The sequence below is a fragment of the Diabrotica undecimpunctata genome, chromosome 4, assembly GCF_040954645.1.
Source record: "Diabrotica undecimpunctata isolate CICGRU chromosome 4, icDiaUnde3, whole genome shotgun sequence".
NCBI classification, from domain to species: domain Eukaryota; kingdom Metazoa; phylum Arthropoda; class Insecta; order Coleoptera; family Chrysomelidae; genus Diabrotica; species Diabrotica undecimpunctata.
This window is the reverse complement of record NC_092806.1, coordinates 78,655,536-78,681,412: the sequence shown is the minus strand read 5'-3', so window position 1 is coordinate 78,681,412 and position 25,877 is coordinate 78,655,536. Positions and strand designations below refer to the sequence as shown.

Below are 25,877 nucleotides of genomic sequence, written 5' to 3'. Positions count from 1 at the left end.
AATGGTTTGTTCCAGAAAATTCAGACAAGTATTTAATAGAACTAAATAGAACATGATTTCTTACCAGATGGTTCTGGAATATCCAAAAAGATATAATTTTTAGTCAGAAGTCAGGCCAGTTCATTATGAAAGTTAGTAGACACATTTAGTGAAGTAAATTGTTCAGAATTTTCAAGAAGTCAGTCAGAAAAGTTTAGTAAGAAATATGAAAGATTAGTTGGAGTCAGTGAATCAGTGACAAATAGTCAAATTGTTTAATATAGTGAGTTAAATGAAGATTAAAAATTATGCATATATTTAATGCACATTTATAATTATACACAAATAATTATTGAAGATTATAAAAGTATATTAGAAGAATATTGGATGGACATTGGAAGGAATTAAAATTATATTATGATTGGAGATTAGTATAAATCAACTTATAATAATTGGATATTGGTATATTGAAAAGAAGAATAAATATAAATGGTGTTTGCTGGTTTGCTTGGTGGTGTAGAAATGCTGGTGAAGAAAACTATATCTTAAATTGGTAGAAGCTGATAATTGGAAAAAGTAATTTCACAAAAACAAGGATAACCGAAGTACGAAGACATTTAGTGATGATTAGAATCTATATAGTGGAAAACAGTTCATTTAGGCATTCAGTGAAAGAAAGGTACAAAATTTTGTTAATATAGTTTAGTTAGTGTCATAACAATTTCAATTTTGAAGATAGTTTGTTTAAATTTTACATTGTCTATAGAATTTAATTAGTTTTATAAGAATATCAATTTAAAGATAGTTTATTTTAAATTTACATTGGCTAGGTTAGATATATATGTGTGTTTCATAATAGTTATAATAAAGATAATTTAAAAAAGTACTTACAAGCTAATTCTTTGAGAACCGCGATAAAAACCCTATATATTATATTATTAAAAATACTCATTGCTCATCATTCAAACAAAAAACACATCATAACAGTATATACATATATATATATATATACATACGTACATGCATATATATATATATATATATATATATATATACATATATATATATATATATATATATATATATATATATATATATATATATATATATATATATATATATAAACATATATTATATATATACATATATTTATATAAGTGAAATGTAATAACATGTCTCGCAAAACAGGAAAGCAAAATAGGTATATCGATGGAAGACAACCGTATATACGTATTTCTGACTATTGGTCGTTTTCGGTACGATGCAGTCAAGTTGCTGCTTCCACTACAGAAGGAATGTGACCAATTTGTGGCATTAGAGTTAGAAGACCCTGATTTGTGCCAGGGCAACAACTAAAAATAACTACGGAGGAAGCTGCATCTACCCGAGGAAAGAAATGCCAAACGTTAAAACATTTAAAACAAACAGAAAGGCTTTGATCAAATTCGAGCATTCAACCTTATATCAATAAATAGAGAGGCATTCCTTTTCTCATGTAGTTGTAGCTTCCTCTGTGGTTATTGTAGGGTTTTACAACTCTAACGCCAAAAATTGCTCTTATAGTGGTACTTTCCCAAGTTAACATGTTTGTTTTCTAACTTAGCTGCACTGTACTTTTATTATTCACTCGCATTAACCTTTTCTCTCTCTCTCTCTCTCTATATATATATATATATATATATATATATATATATATATATAGAATTGGATTCGAAATTCTTCGTAATTTTCGAAATTATCGACCGTGTAAGTATGTTGTATAACACTACGGAATCGTGTTAGAATGTCTAGACTGCGGTCTGTGGTTTAAATTGAAACTACCTTTGTTTCAGCAGTTCGATATTTCGCGACTATTTATTTTTTCAACTTCATCCGATACATACAAATGCTGTATTTTATTTTATAAAACAAATTATGTCAGTGCGATACATATTCTACGACGAACAAGCAAATTCCATTGGAATGTCGCCGAAGTGAGATGATTTATACGCATTTCTGGTTCCCTCGGATTGATCGGTTTTGTGTCATCTACTACGCAAATCACGAGATGTAGAGTAGATATCTCAGCCTGCATCTGAAACTGTTCTCAAATTAGTAATCTGTTTTTCTAATTGCTTACTTATTTTCATAAGGTCTCGTCCTATACAGTCTCGTCCTTACCGCGGTAATGTCGTTCTTTCTACTGCACTTCGTGGATGGTGGTTTTGTGCCTTTGTGAGGTGTTCGTAATTTTCGTTGAAGATTTTCTATATCCGTTTTTGTCCATTTAATGAACAGCTAAGCGCGGAAAATGCATAGGTGTTTAGTACCTTAAACAAGTTCTTAATGTTAAGATGTAAACGAAGCAGCTGTTTTACCATTCGTATAAACTCCATAGTTATCTCAGTTTTCATTTGCTTATGGTCAATTTTCCGCGAATGCTTTATTCAGAAGTATCTATACATATCATTTACTTTTACTACCTCGATTTTCTGGCCGTTGTGCATATCAAATCCGCCAGGCTTTCCTCTAACTATATTTAAGATACGGCACTTGTCAAGACCGACAATAGTTTTAAATCATCCACATACAATAGATGATTAAGCTTCGCCACTACAGTAGTGTTATTTTTTATGCTAAAACCTGTGTCATTTGAGTTCAGTAGCTGGCATAGGGGGTTCATCGCTAGACAGAACCACAGTGGACTCAACGATTTTCCTTGGAATAAAATCCGGTTATTATTATTAGTATTATACAGATTTAGGCGTAAGGCTCACACTTCCTCCAAGGGAAAAATTCATTCATCCCAGATACATCCGCTATCAAAAGAATTGAGCTCTGGGGGGAGTCTTTCCGTTTTATCGAACTCTAGGTGACTTGGTAGGCTGGAGTATCTCCCAAAAATTTTCGTACACATCTGGACGTCGCGAGGAGTACAGCTTTCTGCATGGCCTTATAGAGATGTTCATTTATACCTAGCTATTTTTTGTTCTCTAAGGGGTTTTTATGAATAACAGGAACTGAGAATAATAGAAAGAATAATAGGTATCGTCTGAGTACTTTCCATTCTCCATTGTCTCCTGATTTGTATTTCTAGTTCTCTGTACTTGGCGATATTTTCATTTTATTTAACATGCAAATTTATTGGGGTTAGGTATCGCCATATCAATTAGTGTTATTTGTCTTGTTATTTTATTAACTAATACGAGATCCGGCCTATTATGTGCCACTGATTAGTCTGTTAGCACAGTGAGGCCCCAGTATAGCTTGCTGTTGTCATTTTCAAGCATTCTGTCAGGGACGTATTGATAATAAGGAAGATGGTCGATTTGGAGAAGTCACAGTTTGCCAGCTAGTTCTTAGTGGATAATATTTCCTACTAAGTCATAGAGTTGTTTATAATCAGTACCGACAAACGCCTGGCAGCCCCCGGTAAGATGTTGGATTGTTTCTTGGGGTTGGCATCCGTATAGGCATTTGTCATTTTGGACTTAAGGATCTTAAACAATATATTTCAGGTAATTTTTAGTTGAAATAACCTGATCCTGAATAGTAAGTAGGAAACCCTTAGTCTCAGGAAACATATTTCCTGATGTCAACTAATAGTTCGACGCTGTATTGTCGACATATTCTTGGCTGATATCATTGAGATGTCGCTCATGCAGAGGTTGACTCATCCAGGTGCGCATTTTTTCCTGCTTATACAGGTAGTTTATGCGCATTTCTTGTTTCCTCGGTTTAAGTGGCGTTGTATTATCTACTGCGCAAATTGCTCGATGTAAAGTGGGAGTCTCAACCTGCACCTGAAAATAAATTCTTAAATTAGCAACCTGTTTATCTAGTTGCACATCTATGTTCAGAAGTTCTCTTCCGCCTTGATATCGCATTAATGTTATTCTTTCTACTGAACTGCGTGAATGGTGTTTGTACGCCCTTGTGAGAAGTGTTCTTATTTTCCTCTGAAGACTCCTGAAGATATCCGTTTTTGACCACTTTATAATAACAAATAAATGGCTCAGCGCGGAACAAGCGTACGTATTTAATCCCTTAAACAATTTTTTACTATTAAGATATGACCGATTTAGTTGTCTTACTCTTCGTACGAACACGGAAGTACATACATTTCATGAATGATGAATGATGGCAATGATATCTTCAGTTTCGATATTGGTTTCAGCAGGTATTTGAAGGTGAATTTTAGTTTTCACTCTACCATTCAATGCTTCAAATCGGTCACTAGATTATCATCGACTTTATATATTTTCAATATATCTATCAGCCATTTATACGGCACTGAATCAAAGGCCTTCTTGTAGTCAATGAAGGCAGTAAAAAGGTTTATTTTTTGGTGTATGTCTGGTTAGAAATGACTGAGTCGATAATAAGTTGTTCTTTGCAACCCATGGAACCCTTAGCGCATCCTTTCTGTTGAGGTTCTATGATATTGTTTAGAGCGCAGTGTTGGTAGATACGCTGGGCTACACAGGATGTAACTAATTTGTACACAGTTGAAAGACAAGTAATTGGGCGGTACTTGGCTGGATATTGGGTGTGATTTTGATTCTTCATGTTGACGGTTGTTCGTTGTGTCTTCGATCAATCCAGCATTGGTGTTATGAGTAGCTGGCGTTGAAAGTTGATTTCCCAAAACCTCATGAATTTCTTCTTGGCTTGGGTATGATTTATTTTCATTTACTATAGTGGAATTAAGTTTCCTATAAAACCGCATTTTCGGTTGTTGCTTACTAGATGATATTTTAACTTCTCATTCCTCGAATGTATTACGTTATTTTGTCCAATGTCCATTCCTTTTGATATTAGTACCCCGTCGTGTTCTGATCTTAATGCGCATAACATTAACCAATTGCTGTTTCTGCATAGTAAATCAGCATATGAAAATATTCTAATGTGTGGGTTTCCACGATATAATTGGGTAGGACTTCAGTATTCACAATTTGTAACAGCGCACCTAATTTCTTACAAAAGTTTATTTTTGGTATCGGTGGTCTGCTAAGTGGGTTTGTCCCAATAACCTGTTGTACGTCACGTGCCATTTCAATTACCAGGCTATCGTGCAACTCGTTATGTTTTCGTTTATAGACACAGTCCATTTCATGCGCTACCTCGGTGGTCCCGCTTGAGTAGCGCCGGTGGATGTTCCAGCGCAGCACCTTCAGCGAGTGGAGCTCCTGCTGTTGTTTGGCTTAATTGTAGTTCTTCTTGTTGTTGGCATGCAGCTGATTGCATGACAGAGGCCCGCCTCCTCAACACCCTGCCACCGACTTCCCGCATGCTGTCACGTTCAGCGCCAGCTCTAGACGTGCCCTGGCGATCCTCAGACAGCGACCCTAAATATAATTCATTATTCACCATTTTCATGGGTATACATTTTATACCTACTGCCAGGTGTCAGTTTATGTTCCACAGCAACAATCTCTGCAACATATGGGTATCGGTGCTAAGAATACCCAGAGAGCATCTCTCATTCGCAGGCAGCCGCCCCTAAGAAGAACTGATAAAAACTCCCACAGGAATTATTGTTATTAATATATAAGCTCGGGTTGTCTCAGATTTTATGCCAACTTTAAAGTACTTAGTTTAAATCTTGCAAAAAAAATAAAAATATAAGTAAAATTTCAACGTGAATATATTATCTATTTTTTTTTTAAATAACCTTTATTTTCAGGTATTCAAACACTGTGTGCTGTATCAGAAGCTAAATACATGACTGATGATGGTTGGGTTGACATACGTAATCAAATTGATTCAGATGTACCATTTAGATTATTTAAAGATGAGGGCCATTCTTTTCTGCAGGTGAGTTTAAAATGGCAGTTGGTCTATTGTATTTTAGGTTGGGCTCAAATGGGGAGGTATACTATTTACTACTAAAGGAGTGTATTCAACCTGTATGTTGAATAAATACGTACACTTACATAGTGTCAGACGTTAAAACCAACATTTTTCAAAAGAAAATATCGTTGTGAATTTATTAAAAGGTTCAATATTTATAACACTTACGGATTTAATTTATTTCTTTATTTATATTAACTTATCTGACAATAATTTATTATATCCGTACGTAACAAATTCGCGAGCGCGGGTGTTGAGAATTAACTGTTCCTTCCAAATAAAATGTCCTTTATATATGCCATTGCCTTTACGCTAGAATCATCGAACAGCCTTCTCGATTAGCGGCGAAATTATAACGGTAAGGCAAACGGGTATTTTTACATCGGCTCGACCGTTTCTGGAAGGTCCCTTCAGGTAAATTTCTGCCGGCTAATAGAATACTCTCGTAAAATCTAAAACAGAACAGCATTAGTCATAATATGTACGGTTATTTTAGGCCAGGATAATTATCGTAACATTGCCCCCCTCTTAAAAGATGGTTCCTCCTGGAACCTTGTCGGGACTGGAACCGGAACTGTATGCTGGTATCGGCAACTGGACCCTCTTTTACAACTTCCAGTTGTATAAAAATGACAAGGGACGGTTTTCTCTCCGCACCAGTAACTATGCGGATTGCAACAGACTAACACCTGGACTTCGGTGTCTTTAAAGATCTCCTCCACCATATTTCGGATAACCCTCCAATCTAATTGGCGGCACTCCAACTTTGGCATGGCTAACTTTTGCACGTCGGACTCTAGTACGTGCTCTCTCAATTGAAGTAAGGCTTCCCACACATCTCGGTAGGTAGGTTGGTCACAGGCAGTGTCTTTTGTTACCAGGTAGAAAAGGTAACGTGATGCATCTTGGAGTTTCAAGGTTTTACCGGGAGCTGGCACCTGGCATTGAAGTTCTGCAACTCGACCAAACTTCCTTCGAAAGACGGATGCCAACCCTGGTGCGTCTTTGATACTGGCCGGGATGGTAAGGGCCAGCGAGTAGTCATCGGGGAGCGCGAGTAGATCTTGCTTTTCTTCAGTGGTAACACCATGTCTTGCTTTACCGGTACCTCCATAGGCACCCATGAATTCCTCAAACGTGAGGTCAGACACGTCTTGGACTTGGTTTACTTCCACTTCTTCATCTACGTCGTGGTCACCTTCGAAAGACGCCAGCCGGTTATGGTGTACTATCATCGGCTTTCCCCTCGGAATCTTGCTTATTCGGTAGATGACATCGTTGATCTTCTCCATGATGAGGTATGGACCTTCCCAAAGCTGCTGCAATTTGGGAGAACAACCTTTTCGCTTCTTGGGATTATACAGCCATACTTTGTCGTTCTTCTTAAAGCAACCCTTTTCGGCTTGTGTATCGTACCGTTTCTTCATTCGGTCGCTAGCGATCTGAAGGTGGGAACGGACCAACTCATGTACATCGTCCATTCTTCTTCGTAATTCGATCACATAATCTTCACCTGCTACATCTTCTCCAGGTCGACACCCAAATTCTAGATCACAAGGTAGTCGCATTTCGCGTCCGAATAGGACTCTGGCTGGTGTCTGGCCCGTTGATTCGTTAACAGCAGATCTGTAGGCCATTGTGAAGAACGGAAGGTATTGGTCCCAGTCTCGCTGATGATCGGACACCATCTTTGTCAAATACTTGCCAACTGTCCTATTCATTCGTTCTACCATACCATCCGATTGCGGATGATACGCGGTAGTTCTTGTTTTCTTCATGCCTAGTCTATCACATATTCCTTGGAATAGATCACTTTCAAAGTTCCTGCCTTGGTCACTATGGATCTCCAAAGGCACTCCAAATCGGCTGATATATTCTTGGATCAACTTATCTGCAACGGTGGCGGCCTTCTGGTCTGGAAGTGCGTAAATCTCGACCCACTTAGTGAAGTAATCCATTACTACCAACATGTACTTGCCCCCATTTTCAGTTTATGGAAATGGCCCTGCAATGTCCAAAGCTATTCTTTCAAACGGGCTTCCAACATTATATTGTCTCATAGGAGCTCTCCTTTTCCGGTGAGGCCCGTTACTCGTAGCACAAATAGTACATTTCTTACACCAGTCTTTTACGTCGTCGGAACTGTTCATCCAATAAAACCGTTCCCGAATTCGCTGAAGGGTTTTCCTTACACCAAAATGCCCTCCCGATGGACTGTCGTGTAACTGACGAAGTACTTCGGCTATTCTGCTCTTTGGGATCACCAACTGTCTTCTTTTCTCTGAACCGTCATCATTTTCCAGGACTCGTTTGAGCAAGCCATCTTCGATGATAAATGAGTCCCACTGGGCCCAATACGTCTTAACTACTGAGCATAGGTTTGATATTTCCTGCCAAGGTGGTCGACGGTTTTCCTCTTTCCATTTTCGGATTTTCTGTATAACTGGATCTCTCTCTTGTTCTGCCCTTATCTTAGTAGGCGTCCAGTCGTCGTTGACAATCGTCGTTCTTAGCACTGCTGCTTCCTAGGATTCCGTTTTGTTGCAGTGGGAACACTCTGCTGGGCATGGCCTTCTGGAAAGAGAATCAGCGTTTCTGTGGCTAACTCCGGCCCGGTGCTCAATCTTAAAATCGTATTCTTGGAGTCGTTCGATCCACCTGGCTATCTGACCCTCTGGATTCTTAAACTGCATCAACCACTTAAGGGCGGCATGGTCGGTTCGGATTAGAAACTTTCTGCCATAGAGGTATTGATAGAAGTGCTCTACTGATTTAACTACTGCTAGAAGTTCTCTTCTCGTGACGCAATAATTCCGCTCAGGTTTTGAAAGAACTTTACTAAAATATCCGAGGACTCGTTCCTGTCCTCCTTGAATCTGAGACAGCACTCCTCCAATTCCCACATTACTTGCATCCGTATCTAAGATGAACTCTCCTTCTGGCAGTGGATACCCTAAAATTGGTGCTGTTATTAGATGTTTTTTTAAGGTCTCAAAGGCATTTTGGCAGTCTGTATCCCAGCGGTATTCTCTTGCTTCCTCTGTAAGTCGCCTTAATGGCTTAGCGATATCTGCAAACTTCTTAATAAACCTCCGGTAGTAAGTACATAGTCCAAGAAAACTTCTCACTTGATGTTTGTCAGTTGGTTTTGGCCATTCCTTAATGGAATCGATTTTTCCCTTATCCACGGCCACTCCTTCTTTACTGACTATATGACCCAGATAATTGACTTTACCTTGAAATAGCTGGCACTTCTTGGGGTTTAGCATCAATTGGGCAGCTTTAAGTCGATTAAAAACGTTTTCTAAATTCCTCAAATGATCTTCGAATGTCTCCCCCAAGACGATTATGTCATCTAAATAAACCAGGCATGTTTTCCAAGATAACCCTCTCAACACATTTTCCATAAGCCTCTCAAATGTCGCAGGAGCATTACAAAGTCCAAATGGCATAACGTTGAATTGCCACAATCCAGATCCTGTGGTGAAGGCTGTCTTTTCTTTATCGACTGGGTCCATTTCTACCTGCCAGTATCCAGACTTCAAATCTAAAGTAGAAAACAATTTACTTCCAGCCAATGTGTCCAATGTGTCATCGATCCGAGGCAGAGGATAACTATCTTTCTTGGTAACGTTGTTCAGCAAACGGTAATCCACACAGAACCTCGTCGTTCCGTCTTTCTTCTTAACCAGGACCACCGGAGAGACCCATGGGCTCGTAGAAGGTTCTATCACCCCGTCTTTCTTCATTTCCTGAACAATCGTTTCAGCTTCCTCTCTCTTCGCCTGTGGTAATCGTCGAGCTGTTTGACGAATTGGCTTAGCATTACCAGTATCAATTTTATGCTTAACAACGGTAGTTCTTCCCGTCTTTCCTCCTTTCGGTACGAAAATATCACGATACTGCCGCAGAAATTCCCTTAATTTCCTTTTCTCCATCTGATTTAGAGACTGTCCTGCAACTGCAACCATTTGGTCGAATTTGTCGTTGGAATTATCAGATGTTGTCGCCTGACGGATTATGGATGTCACAGGTACACAAGTTCCTACTTTTGTCTCTTTCTTTATGGTCACTGGGTAGTCGTTGACATTGATAAGTCTCACAGGAATTTCTTTAGCCGAAGTCACCAATTCCTTTCCAATTATGATTCCACGGCCAACCTCATCGTCGTGGTTCCAAGGCTCCATCATAACAGGTCTCCCTTCGTCCACAATTCCCTGTAGCCGCGCTACTATGATCGTTTCGCTTCTCGCAGGCATGACTGTATCTTCTGTAATGGCTGCTTGCACAGTGTTGTCATTATGTGGATGGAGAAATACCTCCTCGTTGCCAACTTTGATTACCTTATTCTTAAAATCCAATTGGAATCCATGCATATTCATTACGTCCATTCCTAATATAACATCCTCTTCGATGTCAGCAACTATAACAGTATGGACGAACTTTTCTGCTCCAATTCCCAATTGTATCTGGATTTCTCCATGAATATTGGCATTTTCACCTGTAGCGGTCCGAAGTCGCAACCTCGTTGGTAACAGTTTCTTACGGCTGTTTATAACTGTTGGACGTATAATGGTTCTGGTCGCTCCGGTATCCACCAACAACGTATGTCTTTTACCATTTATTTCTCCTTCTACATATACACTATCTTCACGACATTTCAAAGAAGCTATTAGTATGAGAGGGTCTTTGGAAAAGTTTTGGGTCGAAGCTGCCCCCCTAAGGCTGACCCGTTCTAGTTTTCCTGATGGTGAGTTTCTTGATTTGCGTCGTACCTAGGGTGTTTACAGGAGCTTCGTACGTGTCCTATTTCGCCACAATTCCAGCATCTGATGGTCTTCGTTTTCTTATATGTCATGCTTTTCATCATATTAACGAGCTGGTCAAGTTTATCTTCATCTCCTTCCTCTTTTACAGTCCTAACTTTACTGTACCCGCCAGAGGCCTGCGTAGCTGACTCGTATTCGAGGGCGGCGGATAAGACATCAACCAGCGTCTTGTGACGAGCTAATCGTAGTGTTCTCTGCATTTCATGATCACGAAGACCATCAATAAACGTTTGAACGGCCAATTTTTCCATCATGTCTTCGGGAGCTGTTGGATAAGCATATCGTACTAATCTGGCAATATCTACCTCATATTCTTGAAGAGCCTCATCTTTCTTCTGTCTACGATTTTTAAGCTGCGACTGATATACATGCTCCAAATGTTCGTGGCCATATCGCATATTTAACCTCTTCTTCAGTTGTTCGAAATCATCGGTCTCCTCTACTGCTATGGTCTGAAGCACATCTAAGGCATCTCCTCGAAGAGCGATAGTCAGGTTTATAGCCTTTTCTTTTTCAGACCATCCATTCGCTCTTGCAGCTGATTCGAACTGTTTCATGTAGTTGTTCCATGACGATTTTCCGTCGAAAGTTGGGACTTTGACATGCACAGAACTTCCACTTCCTTCAAATTTCGGCCGTGTTTCCAACTTACATTTCGTCTCGTCTTCTTTTATCTCTACTCTAATTGGATTGTTTCCTCTCTCTGCTGTCCCTGTTTCCTCCATCTTCCTTTCCATCTCTTTCCATATCTTTTCTTCGAAGGCCAACATATCGGCAGCAACTTGGTTTTTTAACGAAGACACTCTATCGTCAAGAGCAGACATCTCAGAAGTGACTTTAGAGATGTTAGCAGAAACTTTGCTTTCCAGAGAAGAAATCTCGTTAGAAACTTTGCTTTCTAAAGAAGCGATGTCGCCGGAAACTTTCGAAATATCGCCAGAAACTTTGTTCTCTAATGATGCGATATCACCAGAAACTTTGGAAATCGACGAGAGGACAGCATCTTCAAATATATAAGTCTCTGGATCTAGTCCTTCTTCTAGCAAAGCGTTCTTTAGTCGTTGGACTAACTCAGCCTTTTTTCCGGTAGAAGCTAATTCTCTGTCTTCAAGATGTCTTCTTAAATTAGTCACTGTCAGCTCATAAATCGTAGCCATTTTCACAATTTATTTTATATCACACTTGTATTATTATTATAAGTCTAATTTATGTTCGATCTCACTCTGACACCATTTGTTGTGAATTTATTAAAAGGTTCAATATTTATAACACTTACGGATTTAATTTATTTCTTTATTTATATTAACTTATCTGACAATAATTTATTATATCCGTACGTAACAAATTCGCGAGCGCGGGTGTTGAGAATTAACTGTTCCTTCCAAATAAAATGTCCTTTATATATGCCATTGCCTTTACGCTAGAATCATCGAACAGCCTTCTCGATTAGCGGCGAAATTATAACGGTAAGGCAAACGGGTATTTTTACATCGGCTCGACCGTTTCTGGAAGGTCCCTTCAGGTAAATTTCTGCCGGCTAATAGAATACTCTCGTAAAATCTAAAACAGAACAGCATTAGTCATAATATGTACGGTTATTTTAGGCCAGGATAATTATCGTAACAATATTTCATTATCATGACTAGCTTGACAACCCTTTTTGGATCGTGGCCAGTTCTCCGGATCTACGGTACTACGGTACTACGGATCGTGGTAGTATTTGCTGACTTTTATTAATATTTGTTTCTCAAGTTTTGACTGTTGAGACTCATTATTTTTTTGAGAGCTTTATGTTGAACACAATCTTTTTCACATCTATTGTTTCCGTTAATTCGTTTTGTATCCGGATTTTACGTTGTACTTTTAGTGTTTCTTTTATTATATCTATATATATATATATATATATATATATATATATATATATATATATATATATATATATATATATATATATATCTATATATATATATATATATGTATGTATATATAAATATATATATATATATATATATATATATATATATATATATATACATATATATATATATATATATAAATATATATATATATATATATACATATATATATATATATACATATATATATATATTATATATATATATATATATATATATATATATATATATATATATATATATATATATATATATAAAGAGTTTAATATACCTACAAACCTATATATATATATATATATATATATATATATATATATATATATATATATATATATATATATATAGTTTTGTAGGTATATTAAACTCTTTCGTTTAAGAATTCTCGCTACTATGTCTTCTTTCTTTTTTGGATATTCTGTTCTTTTTTACGTGGTTGTTTATATTCCTCATCTGCTTGTCGATTTCTGTGCCCCTGTTGCATCGGTAAATATGCTGTTTTTCTTACTGTAATAATCAAACATTCTTCGTCAAACCAGTTATTCGTTATTGTTCTTCTTTGTTTATCTAAAAGAAAATATTTACATTAAAATATTACGTAGTGTTCTGAAGCTATACTCTTTTGGCATCTTAAAGTAATTTCTATTTTAACGGAAATACAATTTAACACAATTGAAGTTTAAAATAAGTTTATTGACGTTTCAATTTTCACTTCGGAAATCGTTCTCAAATAATGTTAATTAATCAAGAAACCATGTTTGTATTCTGAGAATGATTTCCGAAGTGGAAATTGAAACGACAATAAACTTATTTTAAATTTCGATTGTGGTTTATTCCCATTAATTAAAATAGTAATTTAAACGTAATCGAAATACTTCTCTACCGTAGACTGCAAATCGTTTTAAAATCACTTATATAATATTATTTTAAGTAAACAAATGAATCCAAGTTTATTTATGATTATAATTTATAAAGCACCATTCATATTGATAACTATAGTTTAGAATTTCAAATAAGAAATAAAAAACAAGATGGATGCGATTTAGGAATTTATTATTGGTATAACTTAATGTTAATGAAATAATTTCATTTCATTAATACATTTTCTGTGATTTTAAATATCTTTCATTATAAATAATATTTAATTAAGTGTTTTTTCTTCTTTATAAAACCAGGATTAAATAAATTATTAAAGTTCGCTATAGATCTTAGTTTAAATGGATTGTTCTACCAGTTTTCTTCTTCATCTACTTAGGCAAATCTGTTTTAATAAGCATACGCCTGTTTTAATGGTTGGTTTTAGCCTCCATGTAATGGTTGGTAATGCCTCACCAACTTTTCCTGTACGTACCTTCATATATTAGGCGATTGCCAGGCAAAAACTGGTCGCAAATGGTTTTATTTTAATTAATTTTTGAAGAAAAATTTCTTTCATTTATTTTATAAATAAAATACGCTGTTCATGACGTACATGCTACTATGTTTTTTGTATTAAATTAAAGCCATTTTTTTAATATGATGACATAAGTTCACCAAGAAAAATGGTCGCTAATTAAGGTTGCCAGCTGTTAAAAGTGCGAGGTTATCAAAGATAAAGTAAAAGAGAGCTAGAGCGCAACGCCACTAATTTGACATGGTTAGTGTCCGTTGTGTTAGTTTTTACAGAATACGTCGATAGGTAGTGTAATAATATACATATTATCGCATGTCAAACTAGTGTCGTTGCGCGATAACTCTATTTTACTTTATTTTTAATACCTCGCGTCTTCAACAGCTGGGCAACCCTAATTGGTTACCATTTTTTCTCAGACAACCTTATATCATTATATTAAAAAAAATAGCTTTAACTTAATATAAAAAACATGCATATACGTCATGAGCAGCGTATTTTATTTAAGAAAACGAAGAGAATAATATTTTTGTTCAAAATTAGATTTTTTAACATAAATTGTATAGGTGGACGTTTGTGGTAAGTACCAATTTAACAAGAATGAGGAGATGGCGGATATAGTGGCCAATATAACAAAGATGAAAGAGATGTGCTCACAACACAATATTGTGAGAATTAATGCCGCTTGGCTAGCAGGCTATGCTTGAGGATGACCAATTAAACTTAAGAATGATTCGGCCAATTTGCATTCCTCTAAAAGACAGTTACCTGGAAATGAATATAAACAACTCATTGAATTAAGGATAAGTAAACAAGAAAATTCATTTTACTCCAATACATTTTGCAAGGTAAAATTGAAAGAAAAAGGGCCCCAGGACGAAAAAGAATATCCTGGTACCATACCATACTAGCATCTGTCTACCTACCCTCAGATGCAGCCACCCTACCACCAACAAAGGAGATGGAAGATCTGGTAGAACATTGTCTCAGTCAGAAGGTACAACTTATTATCGGCTGCGATTCGAACTCTCACCATCTAGGCTGGGGCAGCAGAGGTAACGCTTGAAGTATTTATGACTATATTATTAGAAAAGCTTTGTATATCTTAAATAGAGGTACAGAACCTACCTTTATTAATGTTCGTAGCCATAGATATCGCGCTAGCAATAGCTGAAATATCGAATAAAATTCAGAACTGGCAGGTATCGGAGGACAGCTCTACATATGACCACCGCTGGCTAACCTATAATATTAGTCTGGAAAAATGCCCTATCAAATCTTGCGACCCTAGAAGGACGGATGTAGAACTCTACAACCGACTCTTAGAAGATGCTCTGCAGAATGAAAATGCTTTAACTTCAGGAACTAATATAGAATTGGAAAGGTATGTGGTATCTATCTAAAACAAAACGAGCTATGCTTATAAAAAATCCAGGATGGTCAAGAACAGCTTTTAATAGAGCAAAACGCACCAAACTCAAAGAGGATTGGGATTATTATCCATCAAATCTCAGAGAGTTCAAGAAAGTCTGCAGATAAAGACAAAGAGCTGCTTAAAAAACCTTCTTTGAGGAAATCGATTATTTCCCGCAGGCTTTCAGGCTACAAAAAGTGCTCTCAAAGGACCAAGATCGGAATATCGACATATTAACGAACGAAGATGGAAGCGAAACTTCCAACCTTTGCCAAAGTGCTGAGATCCTGATAAAAACACACTTCCCCGGTTCTAGCGCCTCAATAGCACCAAACTGAATTGAAGAAGCAATCATACCCTCACTAAACGACTGGCATCTCACCAGAACAATGATTAATGAGGAAAAGGTAAGATGGGCCATATTGTTCTTACTACTACTACTAAGGATTTCCACAGTTTTCACTGTCTTCCTTCAATCAACCGTTTTCTCCAATTTTCCCTGTCATTCCAGTCTCCATCTCGCAGGGTTCTTTTCTCCATAGCCTCGTCGATTTCATCTCTGAATGACCTTCGGGGTCTTCCTCTCTTTCTTTTTCCAATCGGGCTCCATTCTGTGATTTTGTTTATCCAGCGTCCTCTGTCCGCTCTTCTGACGTGGCCGTACCAGGATAGTCTCTTCTCCTCTATATAGTCGATTATGTTTGATTGCACTCCCATTCTCCGCTTAATCTCTGCGTTTTCAATTCTGTCTCTTTTTGTAAGTCTACAGCTTCTCCTCAGGAACTCCATTTCTACTGCTCTTATTCTACCTCTATTTCTCTTGTTTATTGTCCAGTTTTCGGACCCATATGTCAGGATACTTCTTGTCAGGGTATTATATATTCTCTTTTTTGTCTTTATCGTAATGTTCTTATCCCACAACACTGAGTTTAGTTGTCTTATACAGTTTCTTGTTTGTCTCAGTCTGTTGTTTATATCTTCTTCTGTTGTTCCCTGGTTCGATATTATGGTTCCTAAATACTTGAATTTATCTGTTCCATTTATTTGTCTTCCCTCGTCTATCTCTAGGTTTCTCATATTCTTGTTTTCTGTTGTTAGGTATTCGGTTTTCTCTAAGTTTATTTCCATTTCGTTGTTTTTATATTCTTCTTCTAGTTTTCTGAGCATAAAGCTGAGATCTTCTTCATCTTGTGCGATGACTACTTGATCGTCGGCAAAACTTAAGGTGTATAGGTATTCGTCTCTTACTGGTATGCCCATTCCTTCGCACTTTCTCCTCCATGGTTTGAGTGTCTTTTCCAAGAATATATTAAACAGAGTAGGGGATGTAGCACAGCCTTGTAGAAGTCCTTTTGTCGTCTTAAATGGATTGTAGGCTTTATTTCCACATTTAATAGCTACTTTGTTTTCTTTGTATAGTGCTTTAACTGCTTTTATTAGTGTTTGTCGGATTCCGAGATCATTCATTGCTTCCCATAATTTGACTCTAGGTATTGAGTCATATGCTTCCTTTAGATCAACAAAGGCCAGATGGACCGGTCTACCTTTTGCCATTTTCTTCTTTATCAGTTGTTCTAATGTGTACGTATGATCTAGGCATGATTTTCCTACTGTGAACCCTGCTTGGTCTTCTCCAATTTTTCCTATTATTTCAGTTTCTAGTTTTTCCTTAATAATTTTCCCGTAAAGTCTACCTACCGACGATATTATACTAATTCCTCTATAGTTTTCACATTTTTTCCTGTTTCCTTTCTTATGTATGGATGTGATGTATGCTTGTGTCCATTCCGCAGGTATTTCTTCTCCATTTAGTCCTCTTTCGAACATTCTATGTAGCATGCGGAATAACTTTTCCGTTCCGTTTTTAATTAGTTCGTTTGGTATTCCTCCGGGTCCTTTGGCTTTTTTGTTCTTCAATGTCTTAATTGCTCTCTTAACTTCTGCCAGGCTTATTTCTACCTGGTCGTATGCCCCATTTCCTGCATGTTCTATATTCTCTTCCTAAAATTGGGGACGGTTTTCTGTAAGTAGTTCTACGTAGTATTCTTGCCACTCGTTTTCACTAATTTTGCCGATCTGGGTTTTCTCTGTCTTATTTCGTTGAAGTGCTTTTAATATTCGCCATGATTCTGAATTTCTCGTTCCTCCGATATGTCGTTCTATCTCTGTGCATGCTTGTTCCCATCGTTCGTTCTTTTCATTTGTTACTCTTTTCTTTACCTCTCTGTTTTTCGCTCTATATAGGTCTAAGTCTTCCTGTTTTTTGGTGTTTAGGTATTTTATGTGTAGTTTTTTCTTTTCTTTTATGCATTTCAATGTGTCTTCCCTTAATTTGATATTCTGATGGGTGTTCCTTTGGTCGTCTTCTCCAAGAGCTTCTAAGGCCGCTGAAATCAGGCAGGTTTTTATGTGTTCATGCATTTCATCTAACGTGTCATATCTGAATTCTTCTAGTTTTTGGTCTAGTCTTCTTTTGTATAAATCTTTTATTGATTCTTCCTGCAATAGATGTAATTTGAGCCTCTTTTCGTTTATTGTCGTTCCCGTTGTAACAATCGATGTATGTTTTTGTTTTGTCCAGATATAGGGGAATTCCATCCATGCCACCACAAGTTTGTGATCTGTTCCACACTCTGCCCCTCTTTTCACTCTGGTGTCTTTCACTTTGATGAAGCTTTTGTGGTTCATGATAATGTAGTCAATAATGGATCTTAGTTTTCTTGTCTCTTGAGTCCATGTGTACTTATGTATATTTTTGTGTTTGTAGAATCCGTTCATAATTTTCAAATCATTTACTTCACATAGTTCTACCAATCTTTCTCCGTTGTCGTTAATTGTGTCTTCTCCAAATGGACCAACTGTTCTGTCATTGTCTTTTCTTCCGATTCTTCCATTTAGATCTCCCATTATTATTATTTCTTGTTTAGGTTTTCTCTTATCCATTTGTTCCTGAAGTTGTTCGATAAATCGTTCTTTCTCATTGGCTGGACGGTCTTCCGTTGGACCGTATGTTGCTAGTATTATAATTTCTCTGCCATACATCTTGATTTTCAGTTTGGCAATTCTCTCGTTTATGGGTTCCCAATCGTCTATAGATTTTTCCCATTTCTTCTTTAGTAGAATTCCAACTCCAGCTTTTGCGTGGTCTTTCTTTTCTACTCCGCTCCAACAATGGATTAGTTCCCCTATTCTTTCCGTGCCGTTTCCTTTCTTTTTTGTTTTCGTTGTGACGAGGATATCGAGATTCATCTTTTCGAATTCTGATGTTACTTCACTGGCTTTTGTTCTCCAGCCCTGCACATTCCATGTGCCGATTCTTAGTTTTCTCTGTCTTTGTCTTCGGTTGAGTTTCGAAGCCGGGTTTGTTGAACTCAAAGCAGAAGTGCCCCCCCCCCGTATCCGATGGGGCTCCCTCCTTCGGAGGTGTGAATTGCCACCCGGGGATTAATTTTAAAATTTTTCATTTCCGCCAATTGTTCGTTAGCCCTTGGATTTTTTTAAGTGTGCTAGATTGCTAACGCCTAACGCCACAACCCCCTTTTGGAGGACCTATTGTTCAGCCGCCCACTCTGGGTCAGACGCTACTGTTGTCAGTTTTGGTCCGCGTCGGGTATTTCATTTCCCCGATACCACCCATATCTGGGAGGCATTCCCCTATCCGCCACCTGGGGATGCGTCCGGTAGAGGATTGACAACCTCCTCCTCGGAGGAGTTGTTCTTCACCCCTTCACCATATTGTTCTTCACCCCTTTCAAATTACCAGGGCCTGAAGGCATATATCCAGCCCTACTATGGTGCGGACTGGATATCCTTCTGCTGCACCTTATGGAAATATTCAGTGCCTCTTTGGCTCTAGGATATATTGCTAGGAAGACGAAAGAGGTACGTGTGGTCTTCATACCAAAACCAGGTAGGATGGACTACACCCTATCAAAGGCTTTTCGACCAATTAGCCTAACGTCATTTGAAACATCATTCTTGACAACGTTGAAAAGGCTATGCGAGAGGTACATAAGGGATGAAGTTCTGGTCCATAACTCACTTCACCCAAATCAGCATGCATATATTTCGGGAAGATCTACCGATTCTGCACTGCATCCAGTAGTGGGAAAAATTGAAAGATCACTGGATAATAAAAAAACCACCCTAAGTACAGTCGTAGACATTGAGGGAGCATTTGATATAACCACATTTCCAACCATCACTTAACAGCTTAATTTCAGGAATGTTTCCCTGGCCGAAAGCGAATGGATATTCATTATGCTCTCTAATAGAGCAATAAGCATAAATGTAGAAGACGTTTCTGTTAGAGGCATGGTTACAAGGGGGTGTCCACAGGGAGGGATGGTATTACCACCCCTCTGGAACATAATTCGAGACACCCTGGTTGACCAACTCAGCAGCAACGGGTTTTAGACAATAGCCTATGCGGACGATATTGCTGTCCTGCAAAGCGGTAAGTTTGAGAACACCCTATGTGAGAGATTACAAGTTGCTCTCCGACTAATAGAAACATGGTGCAAGGAACATTCACTATCTATAAATCCTAAGAAAACAGAGATGGTCCTCTTCACCAAAAAAAGAATAATCACGGGCTTAATACCTCCAAGGATTCTAAAGTACAGTCTAAACTTTTCTCGCGAGATGAAGTACCTTGATATTACCCTTGACAGGAAGTCAACATGGAACTCAAACTTAGATGGTAGAGCTAAAAGAGAATATATTAGCTATGAGCAATGTCGACGAATAGTCTGACGCACCTGGGGCCTTTCAGGTACTAGTGCTACAGGCAACAGCGATTAACAAACTAAATCATATTTAGCGGATGCGGATGGCTTGCATAAATATAACAAATGCCATGAAAATAACCCCAACTGCAGCAATGGAGTTGGTCGCTGGCATCACGCCTCTAGACATTCATGTCAAAGAGGGGGCGCCGGTGACATTAATGCGACTGCGCTTAGCTGGTGCAAACCTTGATGTAGGAATGCGACAATTGAGAACTCGTTTCTGGCAGGGAGACCTGGATCCCTGCTACGGGCTGGCTGCGACTCTATTAAACTAAAGTTTGTCTTTAAAAAACCTACAAAATCGAAACAAGAATGTATAGGGAGACAAACCTGGCACATTCCTATTGCATATACACCGATGGCTGCAAAATGGAAGAAGGCTTAGGATGCAAGAATACTCCAGATTACTGAACCTAAGAATAAAGTGGGGTATGGATAAAAATGTCAGCCTAGTTCAGACAGAGCTGACTGGTATCTCCATAGCCGCAAAAGAGATAACATAAAAGGTATAGCCGGGAAAACTGTAATAATCTTCACAGATAGCAGACGAGAGCTACTAATATTGAATAGACCACATGTCACATCCGGGTTAGTAATGGAGTGTCACGAGTCACTAACTCAAGCTTTGGATGGTAATACCATCATCCTGAGGTGTGTTAAAGGACACGATAGGAATAAAGGCACCCGAATTGCTGACCAATTGGCTAGGAAGGCGGCAGTCCTAAGCCTCTTAGGACCTGGGGATCTTTTTGGTTGGTTAACAACAACAATCGCGGAAATTGTCAAATGTCACTCTCATACACAAACCTTCCCAAAAGATGGGAAGAAGGGCAAGGATGTAAACTTGTCAGGGTAACACTATGTAACCTTGAAAAGTCAGTATCAAAGAAGTACTTAAGAATGACCAGGAAAAACCTACACTTGACAGTTATTTTTTTAACTGGTCAATGTCAACTAAGCAAACACCTCCACACACTAGGGCTAGTAGACACACCTCTATGCAGGAAGTGTAAACGATAAGGCGAAACTGTAGAGCATGTCCAATGTGAATGACCGGAGTTATCACACACTGAGGTCTATCCTGTCCAAGAAGGAACCCAACAATACACAAGAAAGATAAAAAACTGCTTCTATAAATACCCTGTGAATGCAAGAATTTTTGCGTGGAAGAAACAGCAAGACCACTTAATGTCAGAATAAACGAGCCTGAAACATAGCTCAAGAACAGAGATTTCGAGAAATCCCAGATATGCAAACATGCCTAAGACAACGAGCATAGACCACCATGAAAAGATGCATCAATAATCATGAAAGAAACAGACAAAAAAAAGAGAAAAATCAAAGAAGCAGCCCTCATCCTACTGAATGAATCCTACTGAATGAATGAAAAATACATCCTACTGAATGTAGCCATCTTTGGTTGCCAATACTAAAAGAAGAAGTCAACAACAAGAATGTACCAACAACAGCTGAGTAATAGGAAGTCAACACACCATCTACGATCTAACACACAGCACATATGCACATATACAATACACGCATAAATAAATAAATTACTCAATTTATGTTACACAACCACAACCATGATAATTTTTACACAAACATATAACAAGAAACACATAAAAGGAGTCAGAATTTGATATTCCTAGGGTAATAACATCACCGTAAAAATATGTTCTAACCACTAATGGCTATTAGCATACAAGATCTTGGTCAGACAAGTCAATTTCTTCTTCTTCTTCTTTTGTTTTATGGCCTCCACCTCTTAGGTACGTGGCCAGCTCATATACCTACAGTATATATTTTCATTTCAATTATAGAAGGGAATTCTCCTCACAGAGATTCTGGAAATAACCATATTCCCTTCAACTATTTTGGACAATTTATAGTGGATATTCTTAAATAATTCTATATGCCATTAATGATATAGATTTTTCTTGTTCCATCTATTAAGCTATGTAAGGTATATCTGGAATTTGGCATCTTGGACAGGACATCAGTGGTTAAAGGATAGGTTAGGTTGGGTATTTATTTATATTTTACTTACATTTTAATTTGGAAAATATTGATAAATTTACCAATCGTTTTCAAGGTTTTAGCATTGATATTGTGGAAAATATTTTATACTGAAATGGACGTTGGGCATCCATCTTTAATAAATTTTTGATATAAATCAAATAGTGGTGTCTTATTGATAGGACACTCTAGCAAGATGTGTATTATACTTCCTATTTGCCCACACTCACCAAAAGGGGAATCAATACAGTTAATTTTAAATAGATGATCTGGCGCCAAACAATGTCCTGTTCGTAACCTAATAATTGTTGTCAGGTGTCTACGGTCTACAAAGGCAAACTTATGAAACCATGGTTTTATAGAGAATTCGCTTTGACATTGTTGGTACCACTTTCCCTTTTGTTTAAACTGTTTAAGCCAATCAAGTTTAAATTCATTTATTAGTGTTTGAGTAATAAATGAAAGGATAGTCCATTTTATCAATTTTTATGTTAGCTAGGATATTTAGGGTTCTACCTATAATCGCCAGTTGATCTGCCACAATATTCCCTTTTACTCCTGAGTGGCCTGGAATCCAGGCTATAATAATATCAAGTCCTGCTTCATTGGCCTCAAGTATTAATCTTTTAGTTGAATTTACAATGTGGTTATTTGTTCCCCAACAGGTACTTTGTAATTTTTGGATTACACTTTTTGCATCAGAGAATATTATTGCTTTTTTAATATTTTTTTCTAAGCAAACTCCTACTGCCTTATTAATGGCAATAATTTCAGCAGTGCATATTTGTATGTGCTCATGTGAACTCGAAACCCTACTGCCCTTGAATTGGGTTCTAATGACCCATCTGTAAATATCCAAGTGAATTCTTCATAGATGGTTGAGAATTCATTAAGAAATTGTTGATTACTATATGTTTCTCCTTTTTTGTTTTTGGAGAATATTGTTTTTATTCTTTCTATTTGGTATTTTAGCTCAATCTGGTAACAGGACTTAATACTATCTTTAAATAATTGTTTAAGATCTTGATCAAATTTACTTTTAATGTAAATAAGATATGGTGTCTCTTTTAATTTCCACATTCCTATCTGATTATTGATTTTGAACTCTAGCTCAGACAATATTACATTCAATGGGTTTTCTATATCAGCTGAGATTTTAAGATAAAATTTAGCAGACAGGATTTTTCGTCTGATTTCTAATGATGTTTCTCCACTCTCAGCTAATAAGGCATTAGTAGGAGTAGATCTCATACAACCTGTGATAATCCTCAAAGCTTTAAATAGTAATCAAGGTGTGATCTTATAATACCTTTATAAATTAACAGAAGTGAAATAGGGTCTGCTCCCCACCATGTGCCACAAAATGCTCTCATTATATTCATTCCTTTTTGAGCTTTCGTTTCAATATTTTTAATGTTTTCTGTCCAGTTTAAAGAATTATTAAAATCTAACCCTAAATATTTAATAGAGTTTTTGATAGGAATGATCTGTCCATCTATTGTTAAAGGTAGGTATGTCATTTATTGTGCTCCTCATATTACTAAATATCATTGCTGAGGTTTTATCTATTGATACAGGAAGCTTATTTTTAGTTAGATAAAAAAAAATGTCTCTAATACAATTATTAGCAATTCTAATAAGATTATTTATATTTTTGCCAGTTACTACAAGAGCTAGGTCATCAGCGTATTGTATTAACTTAAATTCGGCTGGTTTAATATCATGTAATGATTTAGTGTACACATTAAATAAAAGTGGGCTCAGAGGTGACCCTTGAGCCAGACCTCTATCTGTAATGTTGGGTCCAAATATTTCATTCTGCTTATCTCTCACATAGATCATTCTATTATTCAAAAATTCAAATATTAAATTATTATATGCGCTAGGAATATTTAATTCGGTCATTTTTTTATATAGCAGATATATATCTACATTATCATATATGCAGCTTTTAGATCAAGAAAAACAGTTAATACCACCTTCTTATCAGTAAATGCATTAAGTACTATATATGATAGTATAATATATAGTAGAGAGACTATCCTGGTACGGCCACGTCAGAAGAGCGGACAGAGGACGCTGGATAAACAAAATCACAGAATGGAGCCCGATTGGAAGAAGACCCCGAAGGTCATTCAGAGATGAAATCGACGAGGCTATGGAGAAAAGAACCCTGCGAGATGGAGACTGAAATGACAGGGAAAATTGGAGAAAACGGTTGAGTGAAGGAAAACTGTGAAAACTGTGGAAATCCTTAGTAGTAGTAGTTATATATAGTATTATATATTAATAGTATATGTGCATGATTGCAACCAAGTTCTTTGCGGAACCCTATTTGATTCTGCGATAAAATGCTGTTGTGTTCTACAAACCATTCTATTATATTCTTAATTATATTTTCCAGTACCTTACCTACACATGAAGTTAGGGCAATTGGTCTATAGCTCTCTGGATTATCTGGGCATGTAGTAGGTTTCAAAAAAGGTAATATTAATGTTTGTTTCCATTCAAAAGGAATTTTACTCATTTTTATGATATCATTAAAAATTTTAATAAGATGAAAATGTGCTATTAGGGGTAGATTTTTAATCATAGAATATGATACATTATCTAACCCTGTTGCTTTATCTTGTTTGGAGTATATAATATTTTTATACTCATTAAATGTAATGGATTGAACACTTTCATTATTATCGTTTAACAAGGTAAAGTAGGGATTTACATTACAAGAGGTTAAGCTGTTTAGAATATTTATACAAATTTCTTTATTGGGAGAAATTGTATTTCTATTGCCAAAAAATGTTTTAAATTTCTTAACTGTATTCCAGATTTTCCTAATTGGTGTATCTCGATTAAGGGTCCCACAAAATACTCTAAAACTCATCCTTTTCTTAATGTAAAGTTACCTTTTCACAAAAGCCTTTACTTTATTACAATTTATGTAGTTTTCCAACGTCTGATTTTCAATGTAATTCTTAATTGATTTTTTTCTTTTTAATATCAATTGCTCACATTCATCGTCCCACCAGGGTACACTCTTACCGTTCGGCTTGTACATATGATATGAAATATTTTCTTGTGTGCTTGAGTTGATTATTTCATAGCATTCATCATATCTTACATCATGTAGAACATGAATTTTCTTTTCAATAGTATCTGCATATCTAGACCATTTTGCTTTTTTAAAATTACGTTTTCTACATGGCGGTGGACTTGTAGATGTCTGGATTTGATTGTATTCGCATACTATTGGGAAATGATCACTACGTCCAGTGTCAGAATATACCCACCAATGACACTTGGTTGCAATATTTTAAATGACAATGGTTAGATCTACTGCTGATGGGTTCTGACCAGGCAATACCATTCTAGGAGGGGTTCCATAATTTATTATTACTAATTGATCTTCCTCTAAGGATTCCTTTATTATGTTTCCATTATAATCACTAATAGAACAGCCCCATAATGGATCATGAGCATTTAGATCCCCCACAATTATATCGGGTGTACCAATATTTTGAACTATATTATTCCATAATGGTTTTGTGATCTTTTTACCAGAAGGATTATAAATATTAATGACTAATGACTATTAATGATTTAGTTTAAATTTTTTCAGTCTTGTACCTATTATTTGAAGATTTTCTCCACTACCACAGTCGGATATTCCTATACTAGCTTATGATCAAAGCAATTCTTAACTAAAATCATGAT

At 36.8% G+C, this 25,877-nt stretch overlaps 1 protein-coding gene across 1 annotated transcript in view; it reads left to right on the top strand.

Annotated features, from left to right (window-relative positions):
* The window catches only part of sha (shavenoid), a 641,875-nt gene that overhangs the window by 543,624 nt on the left and 72,374 nt on the right, over window positions 1-25,877 (top strand). Inside the window, exon 5 of the mRNA XM_072529817.1 lies at window positions 5,645-5,775. Within this exon, the coding sequence (XP_072385918.1) occupies window positions 5,645-5,775 (131 nt within the window). The remainder of the gene's footprint in view (window positions 1-5,644; window positions 5,776-25,877) is intronic.